Raw genomic sequence first — 24,601 nt, forward strand, 5'->3', positions numbered from 1 at the left:
AAATGGCTGTCTACTTCCTCCCCTCTAGTATTCTTCTCTCCTTCCAACACATGCACCCAGCCTTCCAGAAAACATAATCGGCTTTCTCTTGCCCTGAGCTCTTTGCATATGCTGTTCCCTCTGCCTGGATGGCCTTTCCTTTCTCCATCCTGGTGGCCTATTACATCAAGACTCAGCCCAACTCAGCATTTGCTTCTCTGGGAAGCCCTTACTGACCACCCACGGCCTCTACTTGGCAGAGCAAACTGCCCCCAGATGCATGCTTTCAAGGCCTGAGACTTCTAGAAAGTCCAGCTCCCCTAAAGCTGCCACATGCAAGAGATCACGTGGCAAGGCTAGAGAGAGACAGAAAGGGATGTCAGAGGAGCCCCAACTCCTCTTGTCCCCAGCTGTCCGAGATCTTTCCAGCCCAGGAACCAGTCTTGTGAATGAGAGGTTTTGATAATTACAGATGCAAAGCTTTAAGCCGCACCAGCCAATGCCAAGTGGGGCAAGGACGTGCTGGCCTGACCCAACCCCATCATTCTGCAGATCTGTGAGCAACATAAGTGTCATTTTAAACCACTAAGTTTTGGGAATGGTTTGTAGTATAAATTAGAGAACCAGAACAACCACTACAGACACTTCAGTGTCTTTTAAGCTTTATCTCAGTTCCTATCTCTATCTCTACATATATCTCCATCTTATACCTCTTCCCCTTAACACATAGTGGCTGTTTTTTATGTCTATAAATAAGTTTCTACATTACATAAAAGTGTACATGCAATAGAGAAATCAATGAAACCAAAATTGATTCTTTAAAAACACTAAAAAAATCAATGAATTCGTAAGAAAAGAATCAAGAGGAAAAGAGAGATGACATATCAACATTAGAGATGAAAGGGGACCATAATTACAGATTCCATAGATGCTAAGAAGATTATAAGAAGATGTAATAAATAATTTTAAACCAATAAATTAATAAATTAAAAAATTTAGATGAAATGGATACATTGTTAGAAATAGGCATCTTACTAAAACTGACACAAGAAGAAATAGATTATTAGAATTGTGCTAGCCAAGAGATTGAATCTGTAATTCAAAGCCAATCAACAAACAAACAAACATGCTATCACTGATAAATTATCCCAAACATTTAGGGAAGAGATAAACACCATTGTATACAAATTGTACCAAATTATTAATATGGAGGAGATGGGGGGATAGAGATTTCCAGCTTGTTTTATGAGGACAGCCTAATTTTGACACCAAAATCTGACAAGAATTATATAACAAAGAAAAACTACAGGCCAATCTCATAAATATGGATACAACATCTTAAGTAAAATATTAACAAATTAAACCCAGTGCTAAATAAAGATAACAAGTCATAATAAATTAGGCTCAATCTAGTAATATATTGTGTAACACTTAAAATCAACACTGTAATTCACCACATTATCCCAACAAAGGGGAAAAGTTATATTATCTCAGGCAATCAAAGGCAGCTGTTCCAGGCTTTCAAAAGGAGCTAGTGCTAGAGAAGCAAGCGCAATGGTCAGTCCTACCTGGTGGCATCTGCAACCTCCTAATCTATTTATTCTGGGGATAGAAGTTGTAGAACTATATTTGATGCCTCTGGTGTTGACAGTGCTACTTGTGCCCTCTTGTTTCCAATGATGATCTGATTTTTTTTCTAATTGGATCTGGTCAGCAACCCGATTTTGGTCATAATTCCAGCCAACTTTTGTTCCTGCCTATTTTTGGATCCTGGTTCCCCAACCTACTCAGTGATCCTAAATACAATTCAGTGGTCTTTCAGTTCTGCTGTGTGTAATTAAGAACTCAGCTAACTAAAGAAGGACAGGAGCTGGGTCAGTCTGAACTTTTTTTCACCTGGCCTTTCTGCTACCATCAATTGCCCCTTAAAGTTAGAAGAAAAATAAGATAAAATCACAATCTGATTTAGAGTTCTCACAAGCCTGGGTGGGGACAAGTGTAGGTGGAGGAGGAAGATGGAAACCAGCATAGAATTTGTTCCAGCAATCAAGGCTACATGTATGGACGGGACAGGAATGGGATTCTTTGCAGAATAGAGAAAGCCATGTTTCATGTCCCAGGTAGCACAAGTAGCCAAGGAGGGCTTGAGAGAACAAGTAGTGATGGATAAGCTAAATCTTAATGCAGGAGTTCAACTTTCCTGCGTGGCTGGAGAGAGGAAGAATGTTCCAGTTGTGGGAGTAGCATGGACAAAGAGATGGAAGCTTGAGAAAGTAGTGTTTATGGGAATAGGAATGTTGTGGATGGTTGAAGTGCCAGGATGTAAGACAGACAGGTGGGAGATGACCCTGGAAAGAGGGCAAGGCCAGATGACAAAGTACCTTGTTTACTATTTAGCTTAGATTTTTCCTGTATCCCAAAAGGAAAGGATTGTGGAATATAAAGCCAATGTCACCAACCAGGAATTCTCATGGGAGTGTTGGAGTCTGAAAGAACCTCTGACTGGGGATAAAGAAAGTTCCTGCAATTGGCATATTAAAACAAGCACCTTGAAAAATAAAATAAAATAAGCACCTTGATCTGAAGTTCAGTTTCGTTCCAGCCCTTTCTCTCACCATCCCGTGACTCCTCAATTTGTTTCTCTTTTATTCCAGGTTAAGGTAGAGGCCACAGGAAAAGTACTTCAGCTGCTCTTCCCTGAGCACCCCCTTCCTCTCCCCACTAATAATAAAAGGTTAACAACACCTTTCTCTCGGGGTTTGGGGCACAGGAAGGAGCCTGCTCTGGACTAGACCCCAGGAGGGGCAATGCAGCTTGCAGTTCACACCTACGAGAAGGCAACTTTCCCGGGCCTCTACCCAGTGAGTGAACCCTGACCTTCTCTACTTCCCTCCCTAACTCACCCCCTCCCCCACAACCACCCCTTGCTGCCCCGCACTCCTAAACTGGAGCAGAGGGATTGCGATTCCCCATAACATCTTCACCACAGTTTCCAAACGATGGGGAAATCTGAGGCATTGCAGACGCACTCCCCTTTGTGGGATATTTACCTTCAAGTGTGAACGAGGCAAATGACAGTCCAAGCGCGCACACAAGTAACTTCACCCTCTCCTCAACTACCTCAGCCGTTGCTCCAGGCCTACTCCACACCGGGGTGATAAGCCGCCTGCTTGTCCTAACTGGAGACCCAATACCATCCTTAATTAAGTTCTTTCCTGATGGCTGCCAGGTGCGCCCTTCAGCAGGACGGTGTTAATTCCAGCCTCCGGGGACAGAGACCCGGCCCCCTTCCCCGACACGTACGCCCTTGCGCTAGCCCCTACCGGGAAACCCCCCTCCTGAGCCCTACGGCCCCCCTTCTCATAGTCGGGGGAGTTGCTTGTTACGCTGCCAGGAAGTTCACGTCCGTTGCCCACCAGGGCGAGCCCGGCAGGTATATAAGGACCGAGGAGAGCGACCCGGACAAGGCGGAGGCGGAGGAGGAGAAAGGAAGGAAGAAAAGTCACCTAACGGGGCCGCCGAGCATCCTCGCCCGGCGCAGCAGAAGTCGCCCAGAACGCAGCCTCTCTGCAACAGGTAAGGGTACAGCAGCACGGAACCTCGCTCTTACACCGGCATCCCTGTCCCTGGGCCCCGGGATGCTCTTGCCCGGCTCCCAATCGCTGACTTGAGGCGCCTTTGGCTCGCTGTGGTCCTGACTTCCCAAAACTTTCCGTACTGAGGGCGGCGTGGTAAGCCGCCCGCAGAGGTGCAGAGGGGGGCAGCCTCCGGATGGTGGGAAAACGGCTGCGGCGCTGGAAGCAGTGCCTTCCAGGAGCGGGCGAGAGCGTCTTCCCCGGGGAGTTGGGCTGTTAGGACTCCCGAGATTTCTATAGCCTTCTCGGGGAGATCTCGGTAAAGCCCCGCCTTTTGGCTCCTCTTCCTCTCGATTTTCTTGGGTAGGTGTCACTTCTAAAAGCTACCATGTACTGTAGAGCAAATTAATGTCGGAAATGAGAGCTAGAAGTTACCATAAACTCCCTGCATTCCAGACTTCTTTAGATCCAGACCTCTGAATCCTTGTTTCTCTGCGCACGATAGTGCACCCGTTATGGCTGAGCTCCGTCCAGACACGGGTCTCCTCTGAAAGACCCAGCTGGGGTTAAAACGAGGTGGCCCGCGTGGGAACTGTCCAAGGTTCTGAACCACCCTCTGTGTGTGCCCTCAATGGGACAACAGAGTGGACCTTTAATCCTGAAGACCCTAGATTGCAGGGCAGAAGCAGCCCTTTGAGCTGATAGAGGCTTAGGTAAGGTAGGTTTCCAATGAAGGAGGGAGAGTCTGCAGGACATTTGGATTCTCCCAGTTTTCCGCACATAAATGGGGAGGTGGTGGTTCTCACAGAATGGTTGGAAAAAGCCAAGGAAAGTACGAGTATGCATTTATTTTGTTAATTGTGAGCATATGCACAGATTACACGTTATTTAATGACTTAATATTCTTTCGACACTTTCGTTTTAGGACTTGATATGTGTGTATCATGATGAAAGGAGAAACCGCTGCACCTCTGTTCCTCTAATCTTTATAGAAGGGCATGACCAGTGTCCAGTTTCAGACCAAAAAACATAATGTTTTGCTTAGCTCAAAGAGAATTCACCTACATATATGCAGTTCTAATAAGTATAGTTCTGTTATAAAGTTAATGTCAAGATTAGTAAATTACAAATTTCTATTTATTTTTCCAAGACTTTCAATTATTGATCATATATAACACGATCCCTACTTACCAAAAGCACAACACCTGACTCTCCCATTACTCTATTTCTTGAAAAAAGGGACACAAGATAATATTTGCTCATTATAGAAAAATAGAAAATAAACATAGGCAAAAAGAAATCAAGTTGCTTTCCGGAAACTAATGTTTTAGCAGTAGAATGGAACGCTGAGAGGGTGGGCAGCGTGACTGTTACCATGTTGTATGACACAGACAGTCAGTTTGGGAGAGAGAGAAGAAATGCTCTCTGGGGCTTCTCAGACAGTCCTAAAATCATGAGGTAGGTTGTAAGAAAATGGAAATCATCCCAGGATGGCCAGCCTTGAGGAGAATTGAAGTATAGTTGAGGGGACTGCCAGATCTGTATGATGTTGCTTCTTTCTCTATTAAGATGTTATTTTACACTTGCCCACAGTGATATGTAATGACCATTTTTCTGCCTCTCTTGTAAGTCTGACCCAAGTGTGCTGTTTGGCCTCGGAGCTTTAATCTAAATTGCTTTACCCACCAAATCTGGGCTCCATTCTTGAACTGGAGCAGCCTGCCCCTGGTCAAGACTGGACACCAAGGTTGATTGATGCTCTCCTGTTTGCCCCTTCAACCTGAGGCACTCATGGGCCAGCTGACTGGCTGCCAGCGCCATCTAATGGCTGCTCTGAAGTCACTCAGGTTGTGCCTGGCAGTCATTCAAGAAGGGAGCCCTGAGCTGGCTCAGCTTTGGGGGGAAGGAGTGGAGGCGGGGCAAAGAAAAGGAAATGCTTTCTGAACTAGACAATGAAAGCCAGAGAGAACTTTCATTTCCAAAACCTTATCCAGAAAAAAGATTTGGCAACCCTCCACAAATAGGAGATTTCTTTTAGGCAAACATTTTAAAATGCAAAAGTTCACTAGGACAGATAAGAAAATCAGCCATCCACACCTTAACGTGAATTGCTTTCCTCAACTTAATTAGGTGTCCTTCTACAGCTGGTTGAGCTCTTTTGAAACCCCAAATGATTGTGGATTGGTGTTGAGCTAATGACCAAACTCAGGGTCAACTCTGGAAGTTGAATTGGGTGAGGGGTGAAAGGAGACAAGGTAGTGGGAGAAGTAGAGGGCTGGGGAAAGTGTTGGGCACCGGAGGCAAAGGGCAGCACCAGTGCTCCCTTCTTTACTGCATCCTGACCTCTTGACTTCAGCATCTGCTGAGAGGTAATTGCTGACTTCCCCCAAAGTATCTTTGGTGGGTGTTCACATTGGGGGGTGGGTAGTTCTCTTCTGTTTTGTGTGTTCACCTCTTTCTTTTCTACACTTAGAACATCTTCAAGTCCAGCTAGTTCAGACTACATTTGAGAGACTTGGAGAACAAGAGGAGGTCCAATATGTAATTTATACAGAAGATGAGCCAGTTTTGAAAGAATAGGGGTCTGCTTTAAAAATAAATATCTTCAGGGGCGCCTGGGTGGCTCTGTGGGTTGGGGCCTTTGCCTTCGGCTCGGGTCATGGTCCCAGGGTCCTGGGATGGAGCCCCGCATCGGGCTCTCTGCTCCACAGGGAGCCTGCTTCCTCCTCTCTCTCTGCCTGCTTGTGATCTCTGTCTGTCAAATAAATAGATAAATAAATAATCTTTAAATAAATAAACAAATATCTTCAAACCTGCAGGAATCTGAGAAATAGGATCATCTGAGTGATTTGTGTACAGGACATCATATTATGTTGCTTGAGATTTTGGCCAAATTGGCCAGAGGTTTTATTTGCCTTTACACAAACCTAGTATTCATAGGAAACAAGAGTTTCTGAAGAATGATAGGATCCTAGTGGATGAGGAGGAGGAAACTTGTCTTGAGCAGGAATTTCAGAGTCCCTTGTCTTTCCCAAGTAACATCCTGGATCTGGAGTGTTAGAACTATGGCTTCATGAAGGTGGTGAAATAAGAAAGTTCAGGGAAACAGGAGAACCCAGCCTTGCTTGTTCTGAACATCCAAATTATTACCTCTCTGGAACTCATTTTCCTCATCTCTCAAATAATGCCTGGAACAAATGACCCCTAAAATAGCTTCTAGTCCTAACCTTCTTTGGGGTCTGATTTTTAACAGGAGACAAAGGGGAAATTGCACATAGGTTGCCCAGGTCCTTCTCCCCTCCTCTCCACCACAACTCACACCAAACTTCTCCTTGAACTGCTCCTGTCCTCAAAAAGCCTTGAGCTCCACAAGTGAATGTGTTGTTAATATTGGCTCACAGTCCTTCCTGGTCAGTGGCCAACATTGTTCTGCTCCTTGCAGGGGTCCCACCAATCTTGTTTGCCTCTGCAGAGCCTCAGCCTGCCTGGAAGATGCCGAGATCGTGCTGCAGCCACCCAGGGGCCCTGCTGTTGGCCTTGCTGCTTCAGGCCTCTGTGAAAGTGAGTGGCTGGTGCCTGGAAAGCAGCCAGTGTCAGGACCTCACCACGGAAAGTAACCTGCTGGTATGTGGGCTGTGGCCGCCATCTTGGTCTGGGCATTGGATGGGACTGTGGTTGGGACTGGGACAGCACATAAGAAAGGGGACTGGGGAAGGGGAAATTCATTCCCAGAGATATGGGTAACTCAGGGCAGGGTAGGAACAGATCTCTAGGGTAAAATCAGAATTGAGCCAAGGAGGGGAGGAAGCAGCTTCAGGGAGATGGGGGTCGGGTAGACCACTCGATTTTAGCTATTTAGTGATATTGCTGTTAAAATAATAACAATGATAGTAACAGTAATAATAATTGTTCCCACTATTGACTCTACATTTTCAATCTTTTAGACTTACTATTCCTTATAACCTTGTATCACTTGACGTTTTCATTCCCTTTCTACCACCAATTATAAAGTCAGTGAGGTGGTACTGCAAATCTTCTCTAGCAGGAGAAGGAAAAACCCGGTGCCATTTTCCTCTAACTGCCAAATGTCTTATTCTTCTTCTGGAGGACTGACCTGCAGCCTTTCCAGAAGCATGTAAAAGCCATTTGTGCCAAGCTGGAATTGTGTGTGTGTGTATGTGTGTGTGTGTGTGTGTGTGTGTGTGTGAGAGAGAGAGAGAGAGAGTGTGTGTCTATTAAGAGGCATAAATGAGAAATTATACCAAGTTAAGGACTAAAAGACACACTGCCAGTATCAGTGGATGAGTTTCATCCGGCTGCCAGCACCTGCCTGGTGAGGGTAGAATGAACGTCACTACATTCTGTGTGCTTTGTCCATGAAGAAGTTAGTTATGGTGAAGAGAGAGAGCTCAGAAACACAGAGGTTTCACGTACAGTACAAAACAGAAAGAGCCCAGGGAATTCCGTCAGTTCTAGGTCAGAGAGAGACCCAAGAGACTGTTGATTGGAGATACCCACTGCACAGCCTCTCCTACTGAGAGCCCACCAGGGAAGGAGCAGTGGCCATGGTCAGAGTTCTAGCCCCAGCTCTGCCACTGAAGAGTCATAGATACTTGCCAAGGTCTTTTTACCTCTCTGATCCTCCTGCTTGGTTATGTGTCCAGGGGAGAGGAGTGTGAGATAGCTTTTACTTTCCACTGTTCAGCAGCATCATAATTCTAAATCCCTGGAGTATGAAATTCCCAACTCAGCAGAGTGGGTGGGATCCTTCTGTTTCCTCCTTTGCAGTCCCAAGTAACTGAAAAATCAAGGCTGCAGGCTATAGGTCATTCTCTCAGACAAATGTGTACCATAGTGGAGTTGTCTGCTTACAGAGAGCAGAGACATATCCTCCCTGACCCAAGCAATGGAAATAATCCTGGTTGTTTACTCCTCCCTCCAGTAAGAATGAGGTGACAGGGAAGGGAACTACTTCCTCCCAAAGCTCACTAATTGGGGAAAGTACTGGGTCAGCTCAAAAGACTTTAAAGAACCAAAGAAAGTGCCAGATGGCATGGGAAAAATTTTGAGGCATGGTACAGGGAGATGGCTGGGGTAGGGAATCAGTCAGGTGTGCAGATCATGGGGAAAGGTTGAGACATTATTGGAAATACAGGCTCTAAAGGCCAGACTTCTATTTCTCTCATCTGAATAGATTCTCCTCCAAATTTCAGGGGTGCCTGGGTGGCTCAGTCAGTTAAGTAGCTGCCTTTAGGCCAGGTCATAAATCCAGGGTCCTGGGTGGAGCCCCACATGGGGTTCCTTGCTCATCAGGGAGCCTGTTTCACCCTCTCCTCCCGACTCATGCTCTCTTGCTATCTGTGTCTCTCTCAAATAAATAAAATCTTAAAAAAAAAAAAATCTCCCCCAAATTTCAGCCCAATGCCCCTCTCGGACTCACACAGAAGCATATCTATTTATTTAATTTATTCAGTATTCATTAAGTGCCAAAGATGACCACCATTGACCATTTTTTGATCAGTGCCTATACATTAAGGTAAGACACTGACCCTGCTCACTAAAGCTCTGGGATAAGTAAACCCACGAATGGGATGGGGGTATTTGTTGTAGCTGCCAGGCAGAAGAACCAAAGGGTACAGGGACCAGAAGAGGCGATAGGTCTCAGGCATCCACGGGCGCCAACAGGACCGGGGGTCAGACATCCTTGTCCTCGGCAGGGAGGCGGCAGCTGCCGAGGCCCCAGGTCCTGCGGGCATGTGCTGAGAGCCGCGGGCGTGCAGGGCGCAGGCGCAGCGCGGGGTTCTGGGCTGCGTGCCGTGGGCCAAGGCTGCCCTAACCACGCCCCCCGCCTCCTCCCCCCCCCCCCCCCGCTCGCCCCCGCAGGCGTGCATCCGCGCCTGCAAGCCTGACCTCCTGGCCCAGACGCCTGTGCTCCCCCGCAGCGGCAACGAGCAGCCGCTGACCGAGAACCCCCGGAAGTACGTCATGGGCCACTTCCGCTGGGACCGGTTTGGCCCCCGGAATGGCAGCGCGGGCCAGAAGCGCGAAGAAGAGGAGGTCGCCGTGGGCGAAGGCCGTGCCCTGCTGCCCGCGGGCGGCCGGGAGCTCCTCGGCGATGGCAGCGAGCCCGGCCCCCGCGAGGGCAAGCGCTCCTATTCCATGGAGCACTTCCGCTGGGGCAAGCCTGTGGGCAAGAAGCGGCGCCCGGTGAAGGTGTACCCCAACGGCGCCGAGGACGAGTCGGCCGAGGCCTTCCCGCTCGAGTTCAAGAGAGAGCTGGCCGGGGAGCGGCCTGAGCCGGCGCTCGGCCCCGAGGGCGCGGCCGAGGGCATGGCGGCCCTGGCCGACCTGGAGTACGGCCTGGTGGCGGAGGCCGAGGTGGCGGAGAAGAAGGACGACGGGCCCTACAAGATGGAGCACTTCCGCTGGGGCAGCCCGCCCAAGGACAAGCGCTACGGCGGCTTCATGACCTCCGAGAAGAGCCAGACCCCCCTGGTGACGCTGTTCAAAAACGCCATCATCAAGAACGCCCACAAGAAGGGCCAGTGAGGGCGCCGCGGGACCAGAGGCTTCTCTCCCCCCAGGAAGTCGACCTCTCCTCGCCTGCCCTCCCACCGCCTCCCGGCCTGGGTGTGCTCCTCGCCCAGGCCGTGATGGCCCCATAGTCAGCCTCTTCAAGCTGTCTGTAGTTCGGAAATAAAACCTTTCCAGTCTCACATCTGACTCCGGCTCTGAATGTCCACGGGGCGAATAAAATAAAAATACATATCCATCAAAAAAAGAGCAGCATATACTGATCGGAGGGACAGTGGTTTCCATGTGACCACGTGGAAGTGTATTTTCTAGGACACAGTGGGAATGAAGAGAAGATGCACCCCCACCCCATGGGTGTTAGGAGAATCGTGTAGGAGCTCCCCTCTATGAAAGAACAAAAATTAAGCTGAGTTAATCTGAAGATCTAACTGGCTTTATTGTTTCATGAGCCTAGTAGGATCCCGTCTAGCAAGTAGAAGGAAGCTCAGAGTGGTTGTACAAGATGGAAGGTTTTTATAGGAAGGAGGGTTGGGCGAGAAGATGATTAGGGAAAGAACTGTTCAGGGCAAGGTCTTTCCCTCGGAGGGAAAAGCGGGGGGGGGGGGGGGGGGGGGGGGGTCTCATGCTGACTACCTAATCTTTTGGGTGGGGGTGTGTGATGTGTGTGCATGCCCGGTGTGCACGTTTGCACGTTGAGAGGGGTGGGCAGCAAATGGAAAGGACCCATGTGACAGATTACCTGATTGGTGCTTATCAGGAAATTCCTGATCAAGGAACTAGATTTACATTTCTGGGGGAGGGTGCAATTAGGTAAGGTATTAAGCCCCAGTTTGGTGACTTGGCTGATGCCATTCTGGGGGCCTGTGGTTTTCTTTTTAACATGTCTAAGAACCAGCCCAACATTGGTTGAAGCTCACTGTTGTTGGCTGTGAGGTGGGAAGCTGTGGTAACACCTCCCTGAATCCAGCTATCTGTGTGACCTTGGGCAAGTGTCTCTACTTTTCCAAGATTTGGTTCTTTCATCCATCCACCCACCCCTTCCTAGTATGAGGATTAATGAGAAAAGAGATGTGATCTTTTTATCACTGAGAGGCTACGTGTGACAGCTGAGGGTGGCTGACAGTTCGGACTTGGCTGCTCTCTCAGGCTACTCACAAATGTCCCCAAACACTTGTTCTAACCTACATAGACACACCCCGCCCCCTGCCATGGAGAACACCTGTACAAATACAACACAACATACACAGATGCTTCTTTTAGACCCTTCGGCTCCAGCCTTCATGGCTCTGTCTTCTTGCCCTAGCTATGCCCAGACCCCTTCCCATGTTGCCTAGCCACAGCTTTTCTCTTTATTATACTCAGTGCTCGGCCTCAACTATCCCAACAGCTTCCTAACCAATCCATGTCCTTGTCTCCAGTCGGTTTCCTTCCCAACCCACCATACACAAGTTCTTCAGATTCATGTATACAAAATCTTGCTTTCCTTACATTCCCTGGTTCAAGAGCCAAAAGTCACCCCACCCCAATTTGCTCTCAATGTCAGATTTCATGGGCCATGGACTTCGTCCATCAGCTTCACTCTCCTGACCAAACCCCATTTCCTGTGTTTCCACTGACCGGTCTTATCCTTCTTTTCCTTTTCCTCTTCCCCCTCGGCCTGGAACGAACTCCCCACCTTCCCCCACCATTGTGAAACCCTTTTTAAAAACATGAGCCCAGGCTTGACTCCAGTTCTGCTGGGGAGTCTCGTGATCTCTTCCAGCTGAGTCTCCTCATTTTCAGCCCTGGAGGGCACACAGTCCGGCTGGATGGTAAGTTCCTAGCTTCACGCATTCTTGTGTTCTCTTAGGGAAACTCCACGGTCCAAAGGGCAAAGGCTTGGGGTTGTGTCTTTTTCTTTCTTTCTTCTTTTTCTTTTTAAGTAGACTCCAAGCCCAGCACCCCTGTTTTTCTTTCAGATGTCCCATAGCGTTTGTATAATGCTGGGTCATGGATTTACAGCCACACACACTGACCATTCACAAGAAGCACAAATACTCACATGCACACAGAGATCCACACATATATGCCAATTACATTAGACATAGCAGTGGATGGCACAGATCAAATCCCACTGGGAAACATTTGTGTATGGCACGTGCACAGAGATCCCCATATTTTGATGCTCTAGGAGTTCCTAATTAAAGAAAACTGGAACATACTCTAAGCAATCCTCTGTAAAGGGAGTTGGAAAGCCCTATTCTTTAAGCCTAAAATCTCCCCTATGGTGGGTTATATAATGGGTCTAGAGTCTAGTCGCTGTGAAGAAGAAATGGCCTAGGCTCTCCCATCAGAATGCTCCCATGCTGGGAATCCCAAGCCTGGTGTTTACATCTGGGCAGCATCTTTTCCCCTACTCTCCTTCCTTTTTAGGTGCATAAAGTAATGGTAGGTGGAGGCGGCTAAATGGCAGTAGTTAATGTTGGTATTTTCAGATCCTGTTTGCATCCCCCCAAAACCGTTTAAAGAAACCAAATACACAACCATGTGGTGACAACATTAACATTTATTTAAAAAGGGCATCATGAAGACTCATTGGGAAATCATGACTAATAGTCCTAGAGAATAATCTCGCTAAAGAGTCCTTCTTCGTACAATCCCCCCTTACCCCCACCCTCTTTCACCTTCCTTGAAATAAAACTAATTTGACTCAATGAGTTTAAAATACAGAAAACTGCCACAGGCACTAATTCTGTGCTCCCACATAAATACGTGAGCTGTTACGTACATATATTGTCAACTATCAACTATGTTGCACACACATGTGTGCACGTGGGCACACACACTCTCAGCCAGGTCAGGAGGGTCTAAGTGGACACAGACATGTCGTGATGTACGTGTAATGCCGTAGTATTGTGGATTTCCAGCTCTGCACTCCACAGGCCAGAACTGACGGTCAGGGAGGAAGAGCTCAGAAGGGGAAGGGAATAGTTTGAGGCCCCAAGGTCCCCTGAAGGAGAAAGACCAGGTCAACCTGGCCATGCTAAAGGAGAGCCCAGAAAACTGCCCTCTGTCCCCAATGGGCCACTGAACCCCATCCACAGTCCGTGTCTCTTCCCCACCCCCTCAGCTGGCCAGGCCCACCATGACCATCCTGCTGCAATCTTCAGACGTAGGGTCACTTTAACCAGAAGATTTCTTGGGGATGGAGCAGCAGCACAGGACCTTAAACCTCCTCAGACACCATAAGATACCATGTTTCAGCAGGATCTGCCTGCCAGGGTCTGTGGGTTAGGGAAAGCAGGCCTGATCTGCTCTCGTGAGCTGTCCTGTCTACCTTTTTTATTTTTGAAGATCTTATTTGACAGAGAGAGAGAGAGAGAGGGACATGGAGAGAGGGAATACAAGCAGGGGGAGTGGGAGAGGGAGAAGCAGGGTTTCCAATGAGTGGGGAGCCCAATGCGGGGCTCGATCCCAGAACCCTGGGGTCATGACCTGAGCCAAAAGCAGATGCTTAACGACTGAGACACCCAGGCGCCCCTTTCCTATCTTCCTTTAAACTTAATACTCGGCTTTACACTCAGGCCTTCTCCTTCCCCAGAGACCCCCACAGGCCAGTTGCCATTTTATGGTCACAGAAAAGGATTGGAAGAAACAGCCTCACTTCCCGGTGACCCTCCGTGTGACCAGGTCAGAAGGCCTGAGGACCGTGTAACAGCAACAGGAAACTATCATGCCGCAGGGAAGAGAAGCCCTAAGATCTGGCTTTGAGCTGTTTCACGGCACCCCAAGCTGCTGTGGTTCTTAGGCCAACTGAAACATGTTCTCTGGGACGCAGGCCACCCAGGGCAAAGGGCAGCGTGTGTGTGTGTGGTCCTGGTACTTCTCCATCCAGCACTGTGGGTGGTCCCTGCCCACTTTTCACTGCCCATCCGTCTGTGGGAGAGGCTGGACAGAAGACAGCATCCGAGGGAGCACCTTTCTAATTCTTCTCACTTCCTTGGGCTCCTCCTTTGGTGAGGAGGCATTTAGGAGTCAAAGAACTACTTATCTCTGCTTTTCAGAGAGGGGAAAGTGGGAGCGGGCACAGGGCACCAGGGACCCCACTGAAAGGAAAACAAGGAGCCTCCAGGATCCTACGGGGACTGTCTGCTGAGCTGCTTCTTACCCACTTACATGATTCAACCAAATTAACAGGACCTTTAAAGTCTCAAATACATTCATGCCTTAAGTGATGCGAAGAGTGGTGACCAGCCCTGCGCCGTGGCCTCAAAGCAAGAGTCCTCTGTGGCTCCCAGGAGCCGCTGCTTTGGATGGGCTTGTTGGCTCAAGCCAGACAGCGAGAGGCAGGACGCAGTTGTCAGTCACGTGACACAGGGCAGCCAGACACCAGAGGGCTCGGAAGGCAGTAAGCAGTGACTTTAAGCCCGAGGCCTGGGTGCCCATCACAGTCTGCTTTGCCCCTCTCCCTGGGCTCACGGGAGGGGAGTATGGGTGTGAAGGACACTCTGCAATTTACGGAGTAATCGAGATAAGTCACATTATGGTTTCTGACTCTGAGGTGTATCTGGCTAGGATCCAGGTCCTACTTCCTGTTAGCCGGCAATCCAGTATTCTACCGAATGTAAGTTTCTAAATTGAAACTGAGAAGAGGGCCCTCAGGAAACGGCTAGTTCCCCCAAAAGAAGCGCATCTGTGCTAAGCCCTGGTGAGGTAAGGAAAGAGCTGCTGTGGACCGAGACAGGGGTGAGTGTAGGAAGAAGAATGGTAACTGTGCACCTGCTTCTTCACTCCATTCCCAGGGCGGAAGAGGGAGGGGCATCCGGTGGGCCTACAGATCTCTGGTTCTGGTGCTGGGTCTAGAAAGAGGCTCCAGCACCACGACATCCCAGTCCCAGGGCCAGGACCCCGAGGGTATGTCCCAGGGTGCAGCTGCCATGAATTAACCCCCAAAGTCAAGTGGACACAAGAAAGAAATAGGGTTTCTCATCAAAGCCAAGCAGGGGATACAGATGGAAAGATCTGGTAAGGAAAGACCCATTTGTGGCTCAAGATTGAGAGTTTCTTTAAAGTTTCTTCCAAAGGTCATTTGCCTTCATATTTTATTTTAAAATTTGTTTCTTAATAAAGAGACAGAAAGGTAAAGAGAAGTCAAAGTTCATGCTTTATAAATTTGGGCTGAGCACTAGTTAAGAGCCAGAGCCAAAAGCCACAGGTGGGGGAGGGGTGGGGAGCAGAAGCCAAGATCCTTGGGCCTCGTAATCATGCAGGCCATCCAGAAGCCACAGGCCCTTAGCACAGAGGCACCGACCTGAGTGGAAACTACAGGATGAGTGTCAGATAGCCCCCCTATTCAAAATAGTTATTGCACACGTAATGGGAAAATGCACATGTTAAAGTTTTCCCAGTTCTGGGAAAATACACCTACTTACCCTTATACCCAGGATTTCACTGTGTGTCTGTGCAGGGTTGTGGGCACCAGTGTGACCAGAGGGTGTCCCACGAAGTCCCTTCCCCTTAGCAGAAACATCCTGCTTCTGGCCCTTCACCACACAGCCTAAAATTGTACCCTAAAAAGGGATTCCTTTGGGTCAAGAAATCTCATGCTCCCTCTTTTTAAAAAGCAAATTCTCCAGGGAGGAATCATTTGACCATTCACACCTTCCCGCGAGTTCCATCAGCTCAGAAAAGTGATGGGAAGTTTTCCTGGGAGACAAGAGAGGGGCTATTTGGGACCATTGGGTGCTGCCATGCGAAGAGACCCAGGAGGCTCCGGAGGGACAAAGGCTCCTGGAGGGGGGATGGGTGAGGGGCACCGAGAGAACATGGCGAAAGGCCTTCTAGCTCTGCCTCTGCACATAGATAGGCAGGGCGCTCAGCAAAGATGGAAAGCCAGAACCCAAACGAGTCCCCATTGCTTCTCCCCAAGCCTCAAGTTTTCCAGTTGGCGTTGATGTCCTGACTTTGCCCAAAAAGTGAAGAGATCATTCCAATATTGGGTGCCAGATCCTTCTTTCCTTGAAAGAAACATCCAAAAGGTTGACTCTGACATCCTTGAGATGCGAAATGCTATCTTCATAAGCCCCTCCCCTGCCCCCTCCCAAGTCAGGCCGGGAGCCTCTGTCACAGGAAGTGAAGTGGGCAGGCCCGGGGGCCCTCACAATTCCTCTTCCTTTTGAGACGCATAGAACCAGATTTTCTTGAAACATTACCTCATTCTGCCCTCCCTCAACTCAGGGGCTGTAGAAGCATGCTAGGATCCTCAGGAAGAAAGGCATCAGAGAGAAAACTCAACTTAGAGAAACATCCAGAAGGAAGAGAACTGTGGGGGGACCCAGCAAGCTCCCTCTTAATGAGGGACGTGAGAGGATTTAACAGGGGACGTGGCCTTGCCCATTTCTGCCTGCCGCTCCTCTACAGGGGGCAGGCCTCGCCCGGGGAGAGCCGGTCCCCTCTATGGCCCAAGCTGCCCATCCTGTGTTTTTATCCTTTCTTGCCGTGCATGGTGTCTTGACTGCAGTTCCTGTTGGAAGGGCTTGACGTGAATTAATAATAGAAAGAATCACAAGGACACAACCGGCAGGGCAAGCAGGAGAGCGGAAAGGAGGAGAGGCTGGAGGCCTCCAGGCAGAGGGAGAATGCTCTGGAAGACAGCAGCCGCCTCCCAACCCTGCACAGCACTGCTTTCCCAGAGCAGCTGGGAGCTCGCCCTGCATCCTCCTGACTGTCGTCCATGTCTCTGTTTAGTTCCCTCCCGGGGGATCGGCAGCTGTGCCCCCCAGACCCACCCCCATGAAAGCCCTTCCCGACCTACAGCAAGCGGGAGATTCTCAGGACCCCTGTCTCCCTCCGGAGAGTACGCCCCAGCCCTCCCATGGTTCTCAGCTCTTGGCGGACACAAAGGCGGAGACAAAGGGCAGGTGAGATGCTTATTGGCTCCAGAGGCTGATCTCCTTCAGGGAAGACGAGGAGGAAGTGGGAGGGCTGAGAGGGGGCCCAAGGCTCCCCCTTGCTTAGCTGGGGAGGTGCCGCCAACCAAGCTGCTTTTTCTCTGACATCTCAGTTCCATTTCCAGGTCACAGGGGTGGGTTGTGAGGCTAGCCCCTCCCTCAGACCCCACCCCGCCGAGGAGCTCTGTCTTCTGGATTCAGTATACACACAGATCGGGAAACTTCATCTCGTAGACCGGGATGGAGTGGTTCTGAGGCTGGCCATAGGCTGCGGTGATGGTGCCTGATGGGCTTGGCGGGGGACTGGGCAGAAGCACATGGGGGAGAAAAGCGTGAGAAGGGGGCTCTCGGGTCCCACCCCATGCAACCAAAAGGAGTAGTTGATTTGGGTTTTTCTTTGAACAGGGACCAGAGACTGTCCCTCCATGGGTTCCTAGGTTGCAAGTTCTAGAATCTTCTAGATTTCACTTGAAGTGTAGCTTCACTGCAGGCTCTACAGTAACACTGTTGCTTTAGAAAATACCAGTCTGGGACCTTAGGACCCCTGGCTCTTTTCTGGGCTTCACTGAGCTATCTTTTTCTCCCTCTAGTCTTGCTTTCCTTATCTGGGAAAGCTGGTGGCTGCGTGAAGCCTTGGAGGCCAGGATGCCTGGAGACAGGTGAGAGAGGAGGATTGGGGGGGGGGGTGTCCCTGCCCAGGGCTGCCACTTACCGGATGGTGATTTCAAAGATCTGATTGAGTTTGCTCTGCAGCAGTGATGCCTAGACATGAACAGAGGGAAGTCAGCCGGGGGCTTCCCTGCTCTCATAAGCCCCGCTGTCCAGAGAACCCGTGGAGATGGGGGCCGGTTGCAGTCTTAGGAGGGGAACGGGTGTGAGCTTATTTCTGGCACTTATCTCTGGATCCTGGCTATGGGTTCAGATCAGGTAGGGCCACCCAGGAAGGCCGGCTGGGGACGGCACAGAGGCCGGGACCCCCAGGAGGGCCTCAGTAGACAGCTCGTAAAGGGCCTTTAGTTCCTCCAAGTGGGTCGTAGGGCCCTGCTGGGCATATATAGTCAGGAGGTTCACAGCTGGTTTGAGATGTCCCTCAACTTCCAAGGAGCAGCTGTGCTAAACTGGTGGGTTAGGGAGGAGGCTCTCTCTGGTCCCTTCTGGCTCTAACAAAGCCCATGTACACAGAGAGTGAGACTGTGTCTGATTCAGGAACGGGCCCCTCAGCTCTGAGCTCATGAAATGAGCGGGGTGCACCTCTAGAGATGGAACAGGGGAGGATAACATAGGCCCAGAAAAATCTATAGGTATTTACTCATCTTATTATATTGTTATTATACATTATGATATATAGAAATATAGATAATACCTCTTACATAATAGAAAAGAAAATAACACATATTTCTACTGAGAGGAAAAAAATCACAATAAAATAGAAGTTATTTGCAATTTGGGATGTTTATAATTATGTTGCATTGTTCCTCCGATGGCCATTGTGACTGACAAATCCTAATCAATTTCAAGAATTGCATAGACACGAGTCCTTCTTTTTACGTATTTGCCACCTTCTCTTTCAAATCTCTTTTCCAGGGCCAGGCTGTTCCGTACCCCCTACTGGGTAGCCCCTGGCTGGAAGTGGGACCCTGTTGCAAACAATGGCCATCTCTCCTTTGGGGGGGCTCATTCCCCATTCACCCGTAATGAGATGAGCATGAGGTCACAGCCCTTGCAGAGGTGTCGTGACAATGACATGAGCTACTAAATAGAAGACGTTCTGGCGTGTGCCTAAGTGTGAGCTGCAGACTTGCTGTTGTAAATATTACAGTCTGTCCAGCTGATGCAGGAGCTCCCGAGGTCAGGACTTCCTCTTCAGAGAGAAATTACGAGATCTAAAGGAGTATATGGCTAATAGCCCAGCCTCTGGGTTTTTGGGGAAGCGATGCAGCGCTGGGGCATTGGTGGGATCTAAACCCTAATTTCTGGGTGACAAAAGTGCCAAGACCTCCTAGAAACTCAGCCCTAGAAACTCAGCCCTGCTTGGGTCCCCAAGGAATCGGCCCGGTGACGGCTCACTCACCCTGGCCCCGCAGTGTGCCGCGATCTCCTCAAAAGGTGCCTTCTGGAACTTCTCCACCACCTGTCGCCGCCGTTCACGTTCCTGCTCCTCGACTGCTACGCTGTCCACTGTGGCACAGACAGCTGGGTCAGCCCCGAGGTCCTGCCCCGCGCACCCAGGGGCAGGGGCTGGAGAAGACGGCCAAGAACCCTCCAGGGGGAGCGCCGTCTGTGACTGCGTTTGGGGCCCTACCCTCCGCTGACGAGCAGTGCACAGAGGTGGGGTGCCATTACTTGGGCCCACGATGGCTAGATCTTGGGGTGATTGGACCTGAGGCTCTGCCCCTTTCCTCATGAAAGAACCTGAGAACCCGTGAAGGGGACCCTTCAGCTGGGCTTTTAAAGCTGTTAAAGATTTTATTTTATTATTTATTTCTTATTATTTAAAAAAATATTTTTGTTTATTTACTTGACAGACAGAGATCATCAGTAGGCGGGGCGGGGGGAGCCGGTTCCCCACTGAGCAGAGAGTCTGATGTGGGGCTTGGATCCCAGGACCCTGGGATCATGACCCGAGCTGAAGGTAGAGACTTTAACTCACTGAGCCACCCAGGTGCCCCTGTTAAAGATTTCAAAGCTGCATCATCACTAAGACTCTCAAAGAAGTTTCTGGAACGGGAAGTACTCTGGCACTGATTGGAAAGGGACACCAACAGTGGCAAAGTCAGATGGATCCCAAGAGCCAAGACAAGAGCTCGGCCCCTAGGGCCCAGCAGTCCGAGGCTGTCCAATTTAAGGCTTCTACACATTCCTTTTAGTTTCCAAAATGAGTCAGCAAAAATAAAGAAAGGGGTGGTGGTTCGATATGTCCACGCTCGAAGAAGGCTGAGCAGACTGAGCCTTCAGAAGGAATACTACCAGGGACAACCCAAATGAAAACAGTCTGGCATCTGAAAATAGAATTTATCATCAGTTATCAGAAAAATTCTCTTATTCGGAATACTTCACTGCGCACTCACCCAGACAAGGAAGGTACTACTGCATTTTACAATCTGTTGCCAGTAACTATGAATCTGATTTGTTCTTCCTATCTTTCAAAGGTCAACTTATTCTTTTGTATTATAATCCACCAAAAAAATGGTCTAAGTATTCACACAAAATTGCTTTTTGCCTAACTGGCTGTAACCCTCAGTTGATTGCTTTTAAGGGCATCTCGCTGTTGTCGAAGAAGAGTTGCCAGACCGAGGAGAAGCGGGCCGGCACTGCTGATCCTGATCAGGGAAGGGGAGCTTTTCACGGCAGCTGTGGTAGCGGTCATGAGTTTCAGGGATGCCGCCCACCTCCCTTCACCCCTGTGCCGAATCCCGCAGCGGGCTGCACACACCCCTGCCTCCCCCAGGACCCGGCCCCGGCCTCCCCGCCAACTCACCGATGGCCTTCTTTAGGGTCTCATAGGTGATCTCCTCGGCAGGCACTCGCTGGAGAAGAGACAGAAGTGATCAGAAAGGTGGAGTGCGGGTGGGGGAGGTGGCTCTGGCTTCCTCAGTTAGTGGGCAGCCCCTCTGGCTCCTCAGAAGAATGTCCCCAGGGGTGAAGCTGCCCCAGGACACCCACATTCTCACCAGGGTCTCTGAAGCTCCCCTAGCAGGCGGGCACAGAGCCGTCCCCTGAAGGACGGCAGCGGGCTGGCAGCATCAGGGTTGGGTGGGGGAGGTCTAGTCCTCATCAGTGTGCCAAGAATCACCTGGAAGAGCCAGCTGCCTCTCTGCCCCCCAACCCTTGCCCCAGCTTGCCCCATCAAGCCCTATGGGAAGAAAACCCCGTGAAATTCAAAAAAATCTTCAGAGAATATAACGGAAAATATTGGCAGCAAGAGGAAGCAGCTGGCGAATACCTCAAATGGAAATTTTAAGAACTGCACAACATTTTTGAAGACTCAGGATATCAAATGACCCACTGAGGTGATCTGAGTATTGAGTAAAGGTCAGACACGCTGAGGTCAGCTCAGGGACCTGGGTCACAGGTTCTCAGCCCTCGCAGGGCCTAGGAAAGGAGGAGGAAGATAACAAACCCAAAGAAGGACTGCCCCATGGCCGCACAGCCTCGGCTGAAAGCCGTGAAGACTTTGAACTAAGTCCTAGGTAGTCCCCAGAAGACTCTGGGCTCCCTGAGGCCGGATCCATGATTCACTCCTATCCCATCACTTAAACACAGTATTAAGTGAAAGAAGCAGACACAGGAGGAAATTATTTCACTGATACAAAGTTCAAGAAAGGACTGAAGTCAGGCTAGCGGCTCCCTTTGGGAGCGGAGTCTCTTGGGCAATGACAAAGTCCTCTCCCCTGATCTGGGTATGACTGCACAGACACATTTCTTTGGTGGAAAATTCACTGAGCTGTCCTTTTCTGATTTGACTACCATTCAGCAAATGCTAGTGTGAGGAGGAAAGGCCAGAGATTAGGTATGGGTGACAGTCGTTCGCGGAATATTCAGTGAGCCCTGAGTGCGGGCAGGACTCTCGGCTGGTCCCGCGGTAGAGAGGGCACAGCCTGTTAGCGTGGGAAGGACAGGCAGAGGGCGCTGTGCTGAGCCCTCAGTCACAGGGAGCCGGCGCAGGCTCCTGGTAGGGTATGGCGAGCTGAGAGTGGAAAGAAGCGTGGCGTGGCTGCAGGGCACGGGCTGGAGGCCCCCACACTCTTCCTGTAGCTATCAGGCTCCCCCTGAGCTAGGGGGACTCCCTGGGAAGAAAAGGAACCCATTCTGGTGACCCAGGGGACACTAGAAAGTAGGAGGCTCTGTTTCTCCTTCTCCTTCTGCTTCATTTTACTCCTCAGTTCCTGAGGGTCTCTTAACTCCTGGGAAGGAGAATCGCAACTTTGGGAGGAACAGCAGCCAACTCCCGCTGCAGTCCTGACACGGTTCCCCGTCCTGCAGAGCCGGAAGGCCTCGGAGGACGCCAGCTTCAACTCTATTCCAGTCTGCCAATTAGCCCAAGTCAGGGGCTTCCTTCCTCATAGGGGGAGGTTCCAGACAAGTGCCCCAGTGACAGAAGAGCAGGGAAGGTGACTAAGGGCACAGTTAGAGGGAGGCTCGGTCCCGACCCCAACGACTTCTCCTTGCTCTGGTGTGTCTGGGGAAAGGCTCAGGGTAGAGGCTGTCCTCCACGGCTGCCCCAGCACCAACAGGTAGAAACTGTCCCAGCCCCCCTCCTGCTCCTGGGCATCCTCCTCACTTCCTGCTGAGGCTTCCCCACCCGTCAATTTCTCTAATGGCGGGAGACCCAGTTAAACCCAAGTGTGCTGCGTCTCATGGCCTCATCTCCCTCATGACCCCCTCCGCTCCTGCTCGGCCCCGCCCTTATTTCTTTTTCCTTTGTAGGAGTAAGTTGAGTCTTTCCACTGTGATTCCTTCTTGCTTACTCATGGGCTCATCTGCTTTATTTTCGGAGATAGAAGAAGTAATGACAGCGGAGATATCCCCAGTTCATTTGGACATAAATTAGATATTCAGAGCCCCCAAGAGAAGATGGAAGAGAGATCTTTAAGCCGCAACTGTGTCTTTAAAAAAGCACCTCTATTGAGCTTTCTGGAAGAAACACCGTGAAAGCTCTTCTCACCCTCATCTCTCCTGTCAGGCCTTCCAGTTCCCAACATGGTGCACACCGGCCTCTGTTGGGAACGGGAAATGATCACGAAGAGCAAGCTTTTCAAGAGGGATTTGTATGATGTTGTCATGGGAGCGCTCTGTGTGTGTGTGTGTGTGTGTGTGTGTGTGTGTGTGTGTAGTGCATATAATTTTTCCAGATGGAAATATCTATGACATACATGACTAGAGACGGTAAGAAAATGGGGTATTTGAGAATTTGCCTTTCCATGCAACTTTAAATGTGTTGTGCAGTTAGGGGAGCCTGGAGCCTGGAGTGCCTGACTGGCGAGCAGCCAGAGCCAGTCCCCTCCCCTGGGGATGCAGGAGGGCATAGCGAGAACAGGCCACTCACCTCCTCCTTCTCTGGGCTGTTCCTGGATTCCACCTCCACCTGCAGGGAAATGGTTTCTCCAATGCTCTTCCTCTTGGATAAGCGATCCTCATCTGGGAAAGGGAAGCCCAGAAGTTAGAGTTGCCAGTGTTCAGACCGAGCCAGGCTCACAGCTCTGGCCACCATCTCGCCCCCATCCCCCACCTTTGCCTGACCCACAGTCCTTCCGGAAGGCTCAAGAGGCACGGAGGCGACAGTTGGTTTTCTGAAGGCTGCCGGCCTCCCCTGCCAGCCTTAGGGTGGTGAGTTTTGCTGTTTATGGCTGAGATTTTGAAATCCTCGATGAGCACAAAGCAGCCACTCACAACCAGAAAACACACAGCAAGGTGCACAGGAAGCTGTCACTTGTGGAGCATTTCCTGAAGTGCCCGTGGCGTTATTATTCTGTGTGTGTCTCCCACCAGCCCCCTAAGGCAGGGGTCATTAATCCCTATTTGCTAGTCAAGGAAAATGAAGCTTTTCATTTGCCAGATGCCTGGAAACCCGCCGAAGAATTTTCAGGAAGTAAAGGGCAGGGAACGTGCACGGCCCATGTGTGCTCTTTGGGGCTCCGTGGGGCCTCTCCCGTCCACAGGCGGGACAGGCCCCTGTCTCATGGGCCACTTTCCCCCAAGGATCTGGCCCTGAGGAGAAGAGGTCGGGGAATCGAGAGGTTCTCACTGCAAATTTTTCCTGTGTTTGTCTGCTCCCACATGACACACCAGGGACCGGGGGAGGCCCTGAAGGGCACCCAAGGCCCTCAGGCTCAGGCCCTATTCTGCTGAGGAACAGCCAGAGGCAGTCTCGGAAGTGCTCGTGCAAAGGGCTTACCTGTCAGCTGAGGGACGTAGGGCAGGCAGAGCCTGTCGGAGTTGTAGCCGCTGCCCCCCAGGACCTCGCTGATCTTGCTCTGGCGGAAGAGGAACTCAATGACTACTCCGTCTAGATTTTGGGACAACCTGGAAGACACAGAAGGAAAAGAGGCAACTAGCGGGATCTCCTAATGACTTTATTATAAAAGGAACATTCATCTTACAAAATGACAGAGAAGCAGAAGGAAAAGAAAATCAGCCATAGTCCCACTTTCCAGAGACGACATCTTTGCATTTTGTGCACAATCCTTCTGGGGGCTCAGATCTATGCGCATGTACCCGTACACGTGTACGTACACACACACACACACACACACACACACACACACACATCACTTCACCCCCTGAATTCCTGTTCTGTCATCGTTTTTATCTACCGATTGCACCATGCATGGTTCGCATGAACTTTTCTCCCAAACCGCTGTGGTGGAAAGGCCATCGTTTATAAAGCTACCCCCTCTGGTTAAACATTTAGCTTTTTCAAAGTGTTTTCCTTGAGTTCCTCTGAGGCTGGCATGACACAGACTGCCGTCCTCGGACTGGATGGATCCCGTGTCTTGCAAGAACGACTTCTCCAGGAGGCACAGCCCATGGGCTTGGCCAAAGCCCAGTAAGCTTACGTCAAACTCTCTAGAGCACAACACACTG

The 24,601-nt window shown here is 50.2% G+C and overlaps 2 protein-coding genes across 4 annotated transcripts in view; one reads left to right on the forward strand and one right to left on the reverse strand.

The window, feature by feature from the left end:
• The first annotated feature begins 3,458 nt into the window (after positions 1-3,458).
• Positions 3,459-10,264, forward strand: POMC (proopiomelanocortin). The gene is made up of 3 exons (XM_032353800.1): positions 3,459-3,555; positions 7,027-7,178; positions 9,438-10,264. The coding sequence occupies exons 2-3, from the start codon at positions 7,047-7,049 to the stop codon at positions 10,101-10,103; spliced, it is 798 nt and encodes a 265-aa protein (XP_032209691.1). The 5' UTR covers positions 3,459-3,555; positions 7,027-7,046; the 3' UTR covers positions 10,104-10,264.
• Positions 10,265-16,084: 5,820 nt separating this feature from the next.
• Positions 16,085-24,601, reverse strand: part of EFR3B (EFR3 homolog B) — an 86,618-nt gene continuing 78,101 nt past the window's right edge. For all 3 annotated transcript variants that reach the window (XM_032353136.1, XM_032353135.1, XM_032353134.1), the window contains exons 18-23: positions 23,913-24,040; positions 23,064-23,155; positions 20,496-20,544; positions 19,089-19,195; positions 17,730-17,779; positions 16,085-17,320 (exon numbers count right to left, since the gene is read on the reverse strand). In XM_032353136.1, the coding sequence (XP_032209027.1) occupies positions 17,215-17,320; positions 17,730-17,779; positions 19,089-19,195; positions 20,496-20,544; positions 23,064-23,155; positions 23,913-24,040 (532 nt within the window). In that variant the 3' untranslated portion in view covers positions 16,085-17,214. The remainder of the gene's footprint in view (positions 17,321-17,729; positions 17,780-19,088; positions 19,196-20,495; positions 20,545-23,063; positions 23,156-23,912; positions 24,041-24,601) is intronic.

The sequence above is a fragment of the Mustela erminea genome, chromosome 7 (assembly GCF_009829155.1).
Source record: "Mustela erminea isolate mMusErm1 chromosome 7, mMusErm1.Pri, whole genome shotgun sequence".
Lineage (NCBI taxonomy): Eukaryota > Metazoa > Chordata > Mammalia > Carnivora > Mustelidae > Mustela > Mustela erminea.

Excerpts from the sequence above, each read along its gene's own strand:
- POMC (XM_032353800.1), top strand. The coding sequence starts at position 7,047 with ATGCCGAGATCGTGCTGCAGCCACCCAGGGGCCCTGCTGTTGGCCTTG. Across the intron at positions 7,179-9,437 it reads CCACGGAAAGTAACCTGCTG|GCGTGCATCCGCGCCTGCAA; the intron begins GTATGTGGGCTG and ends TCGCCCCCGCAG.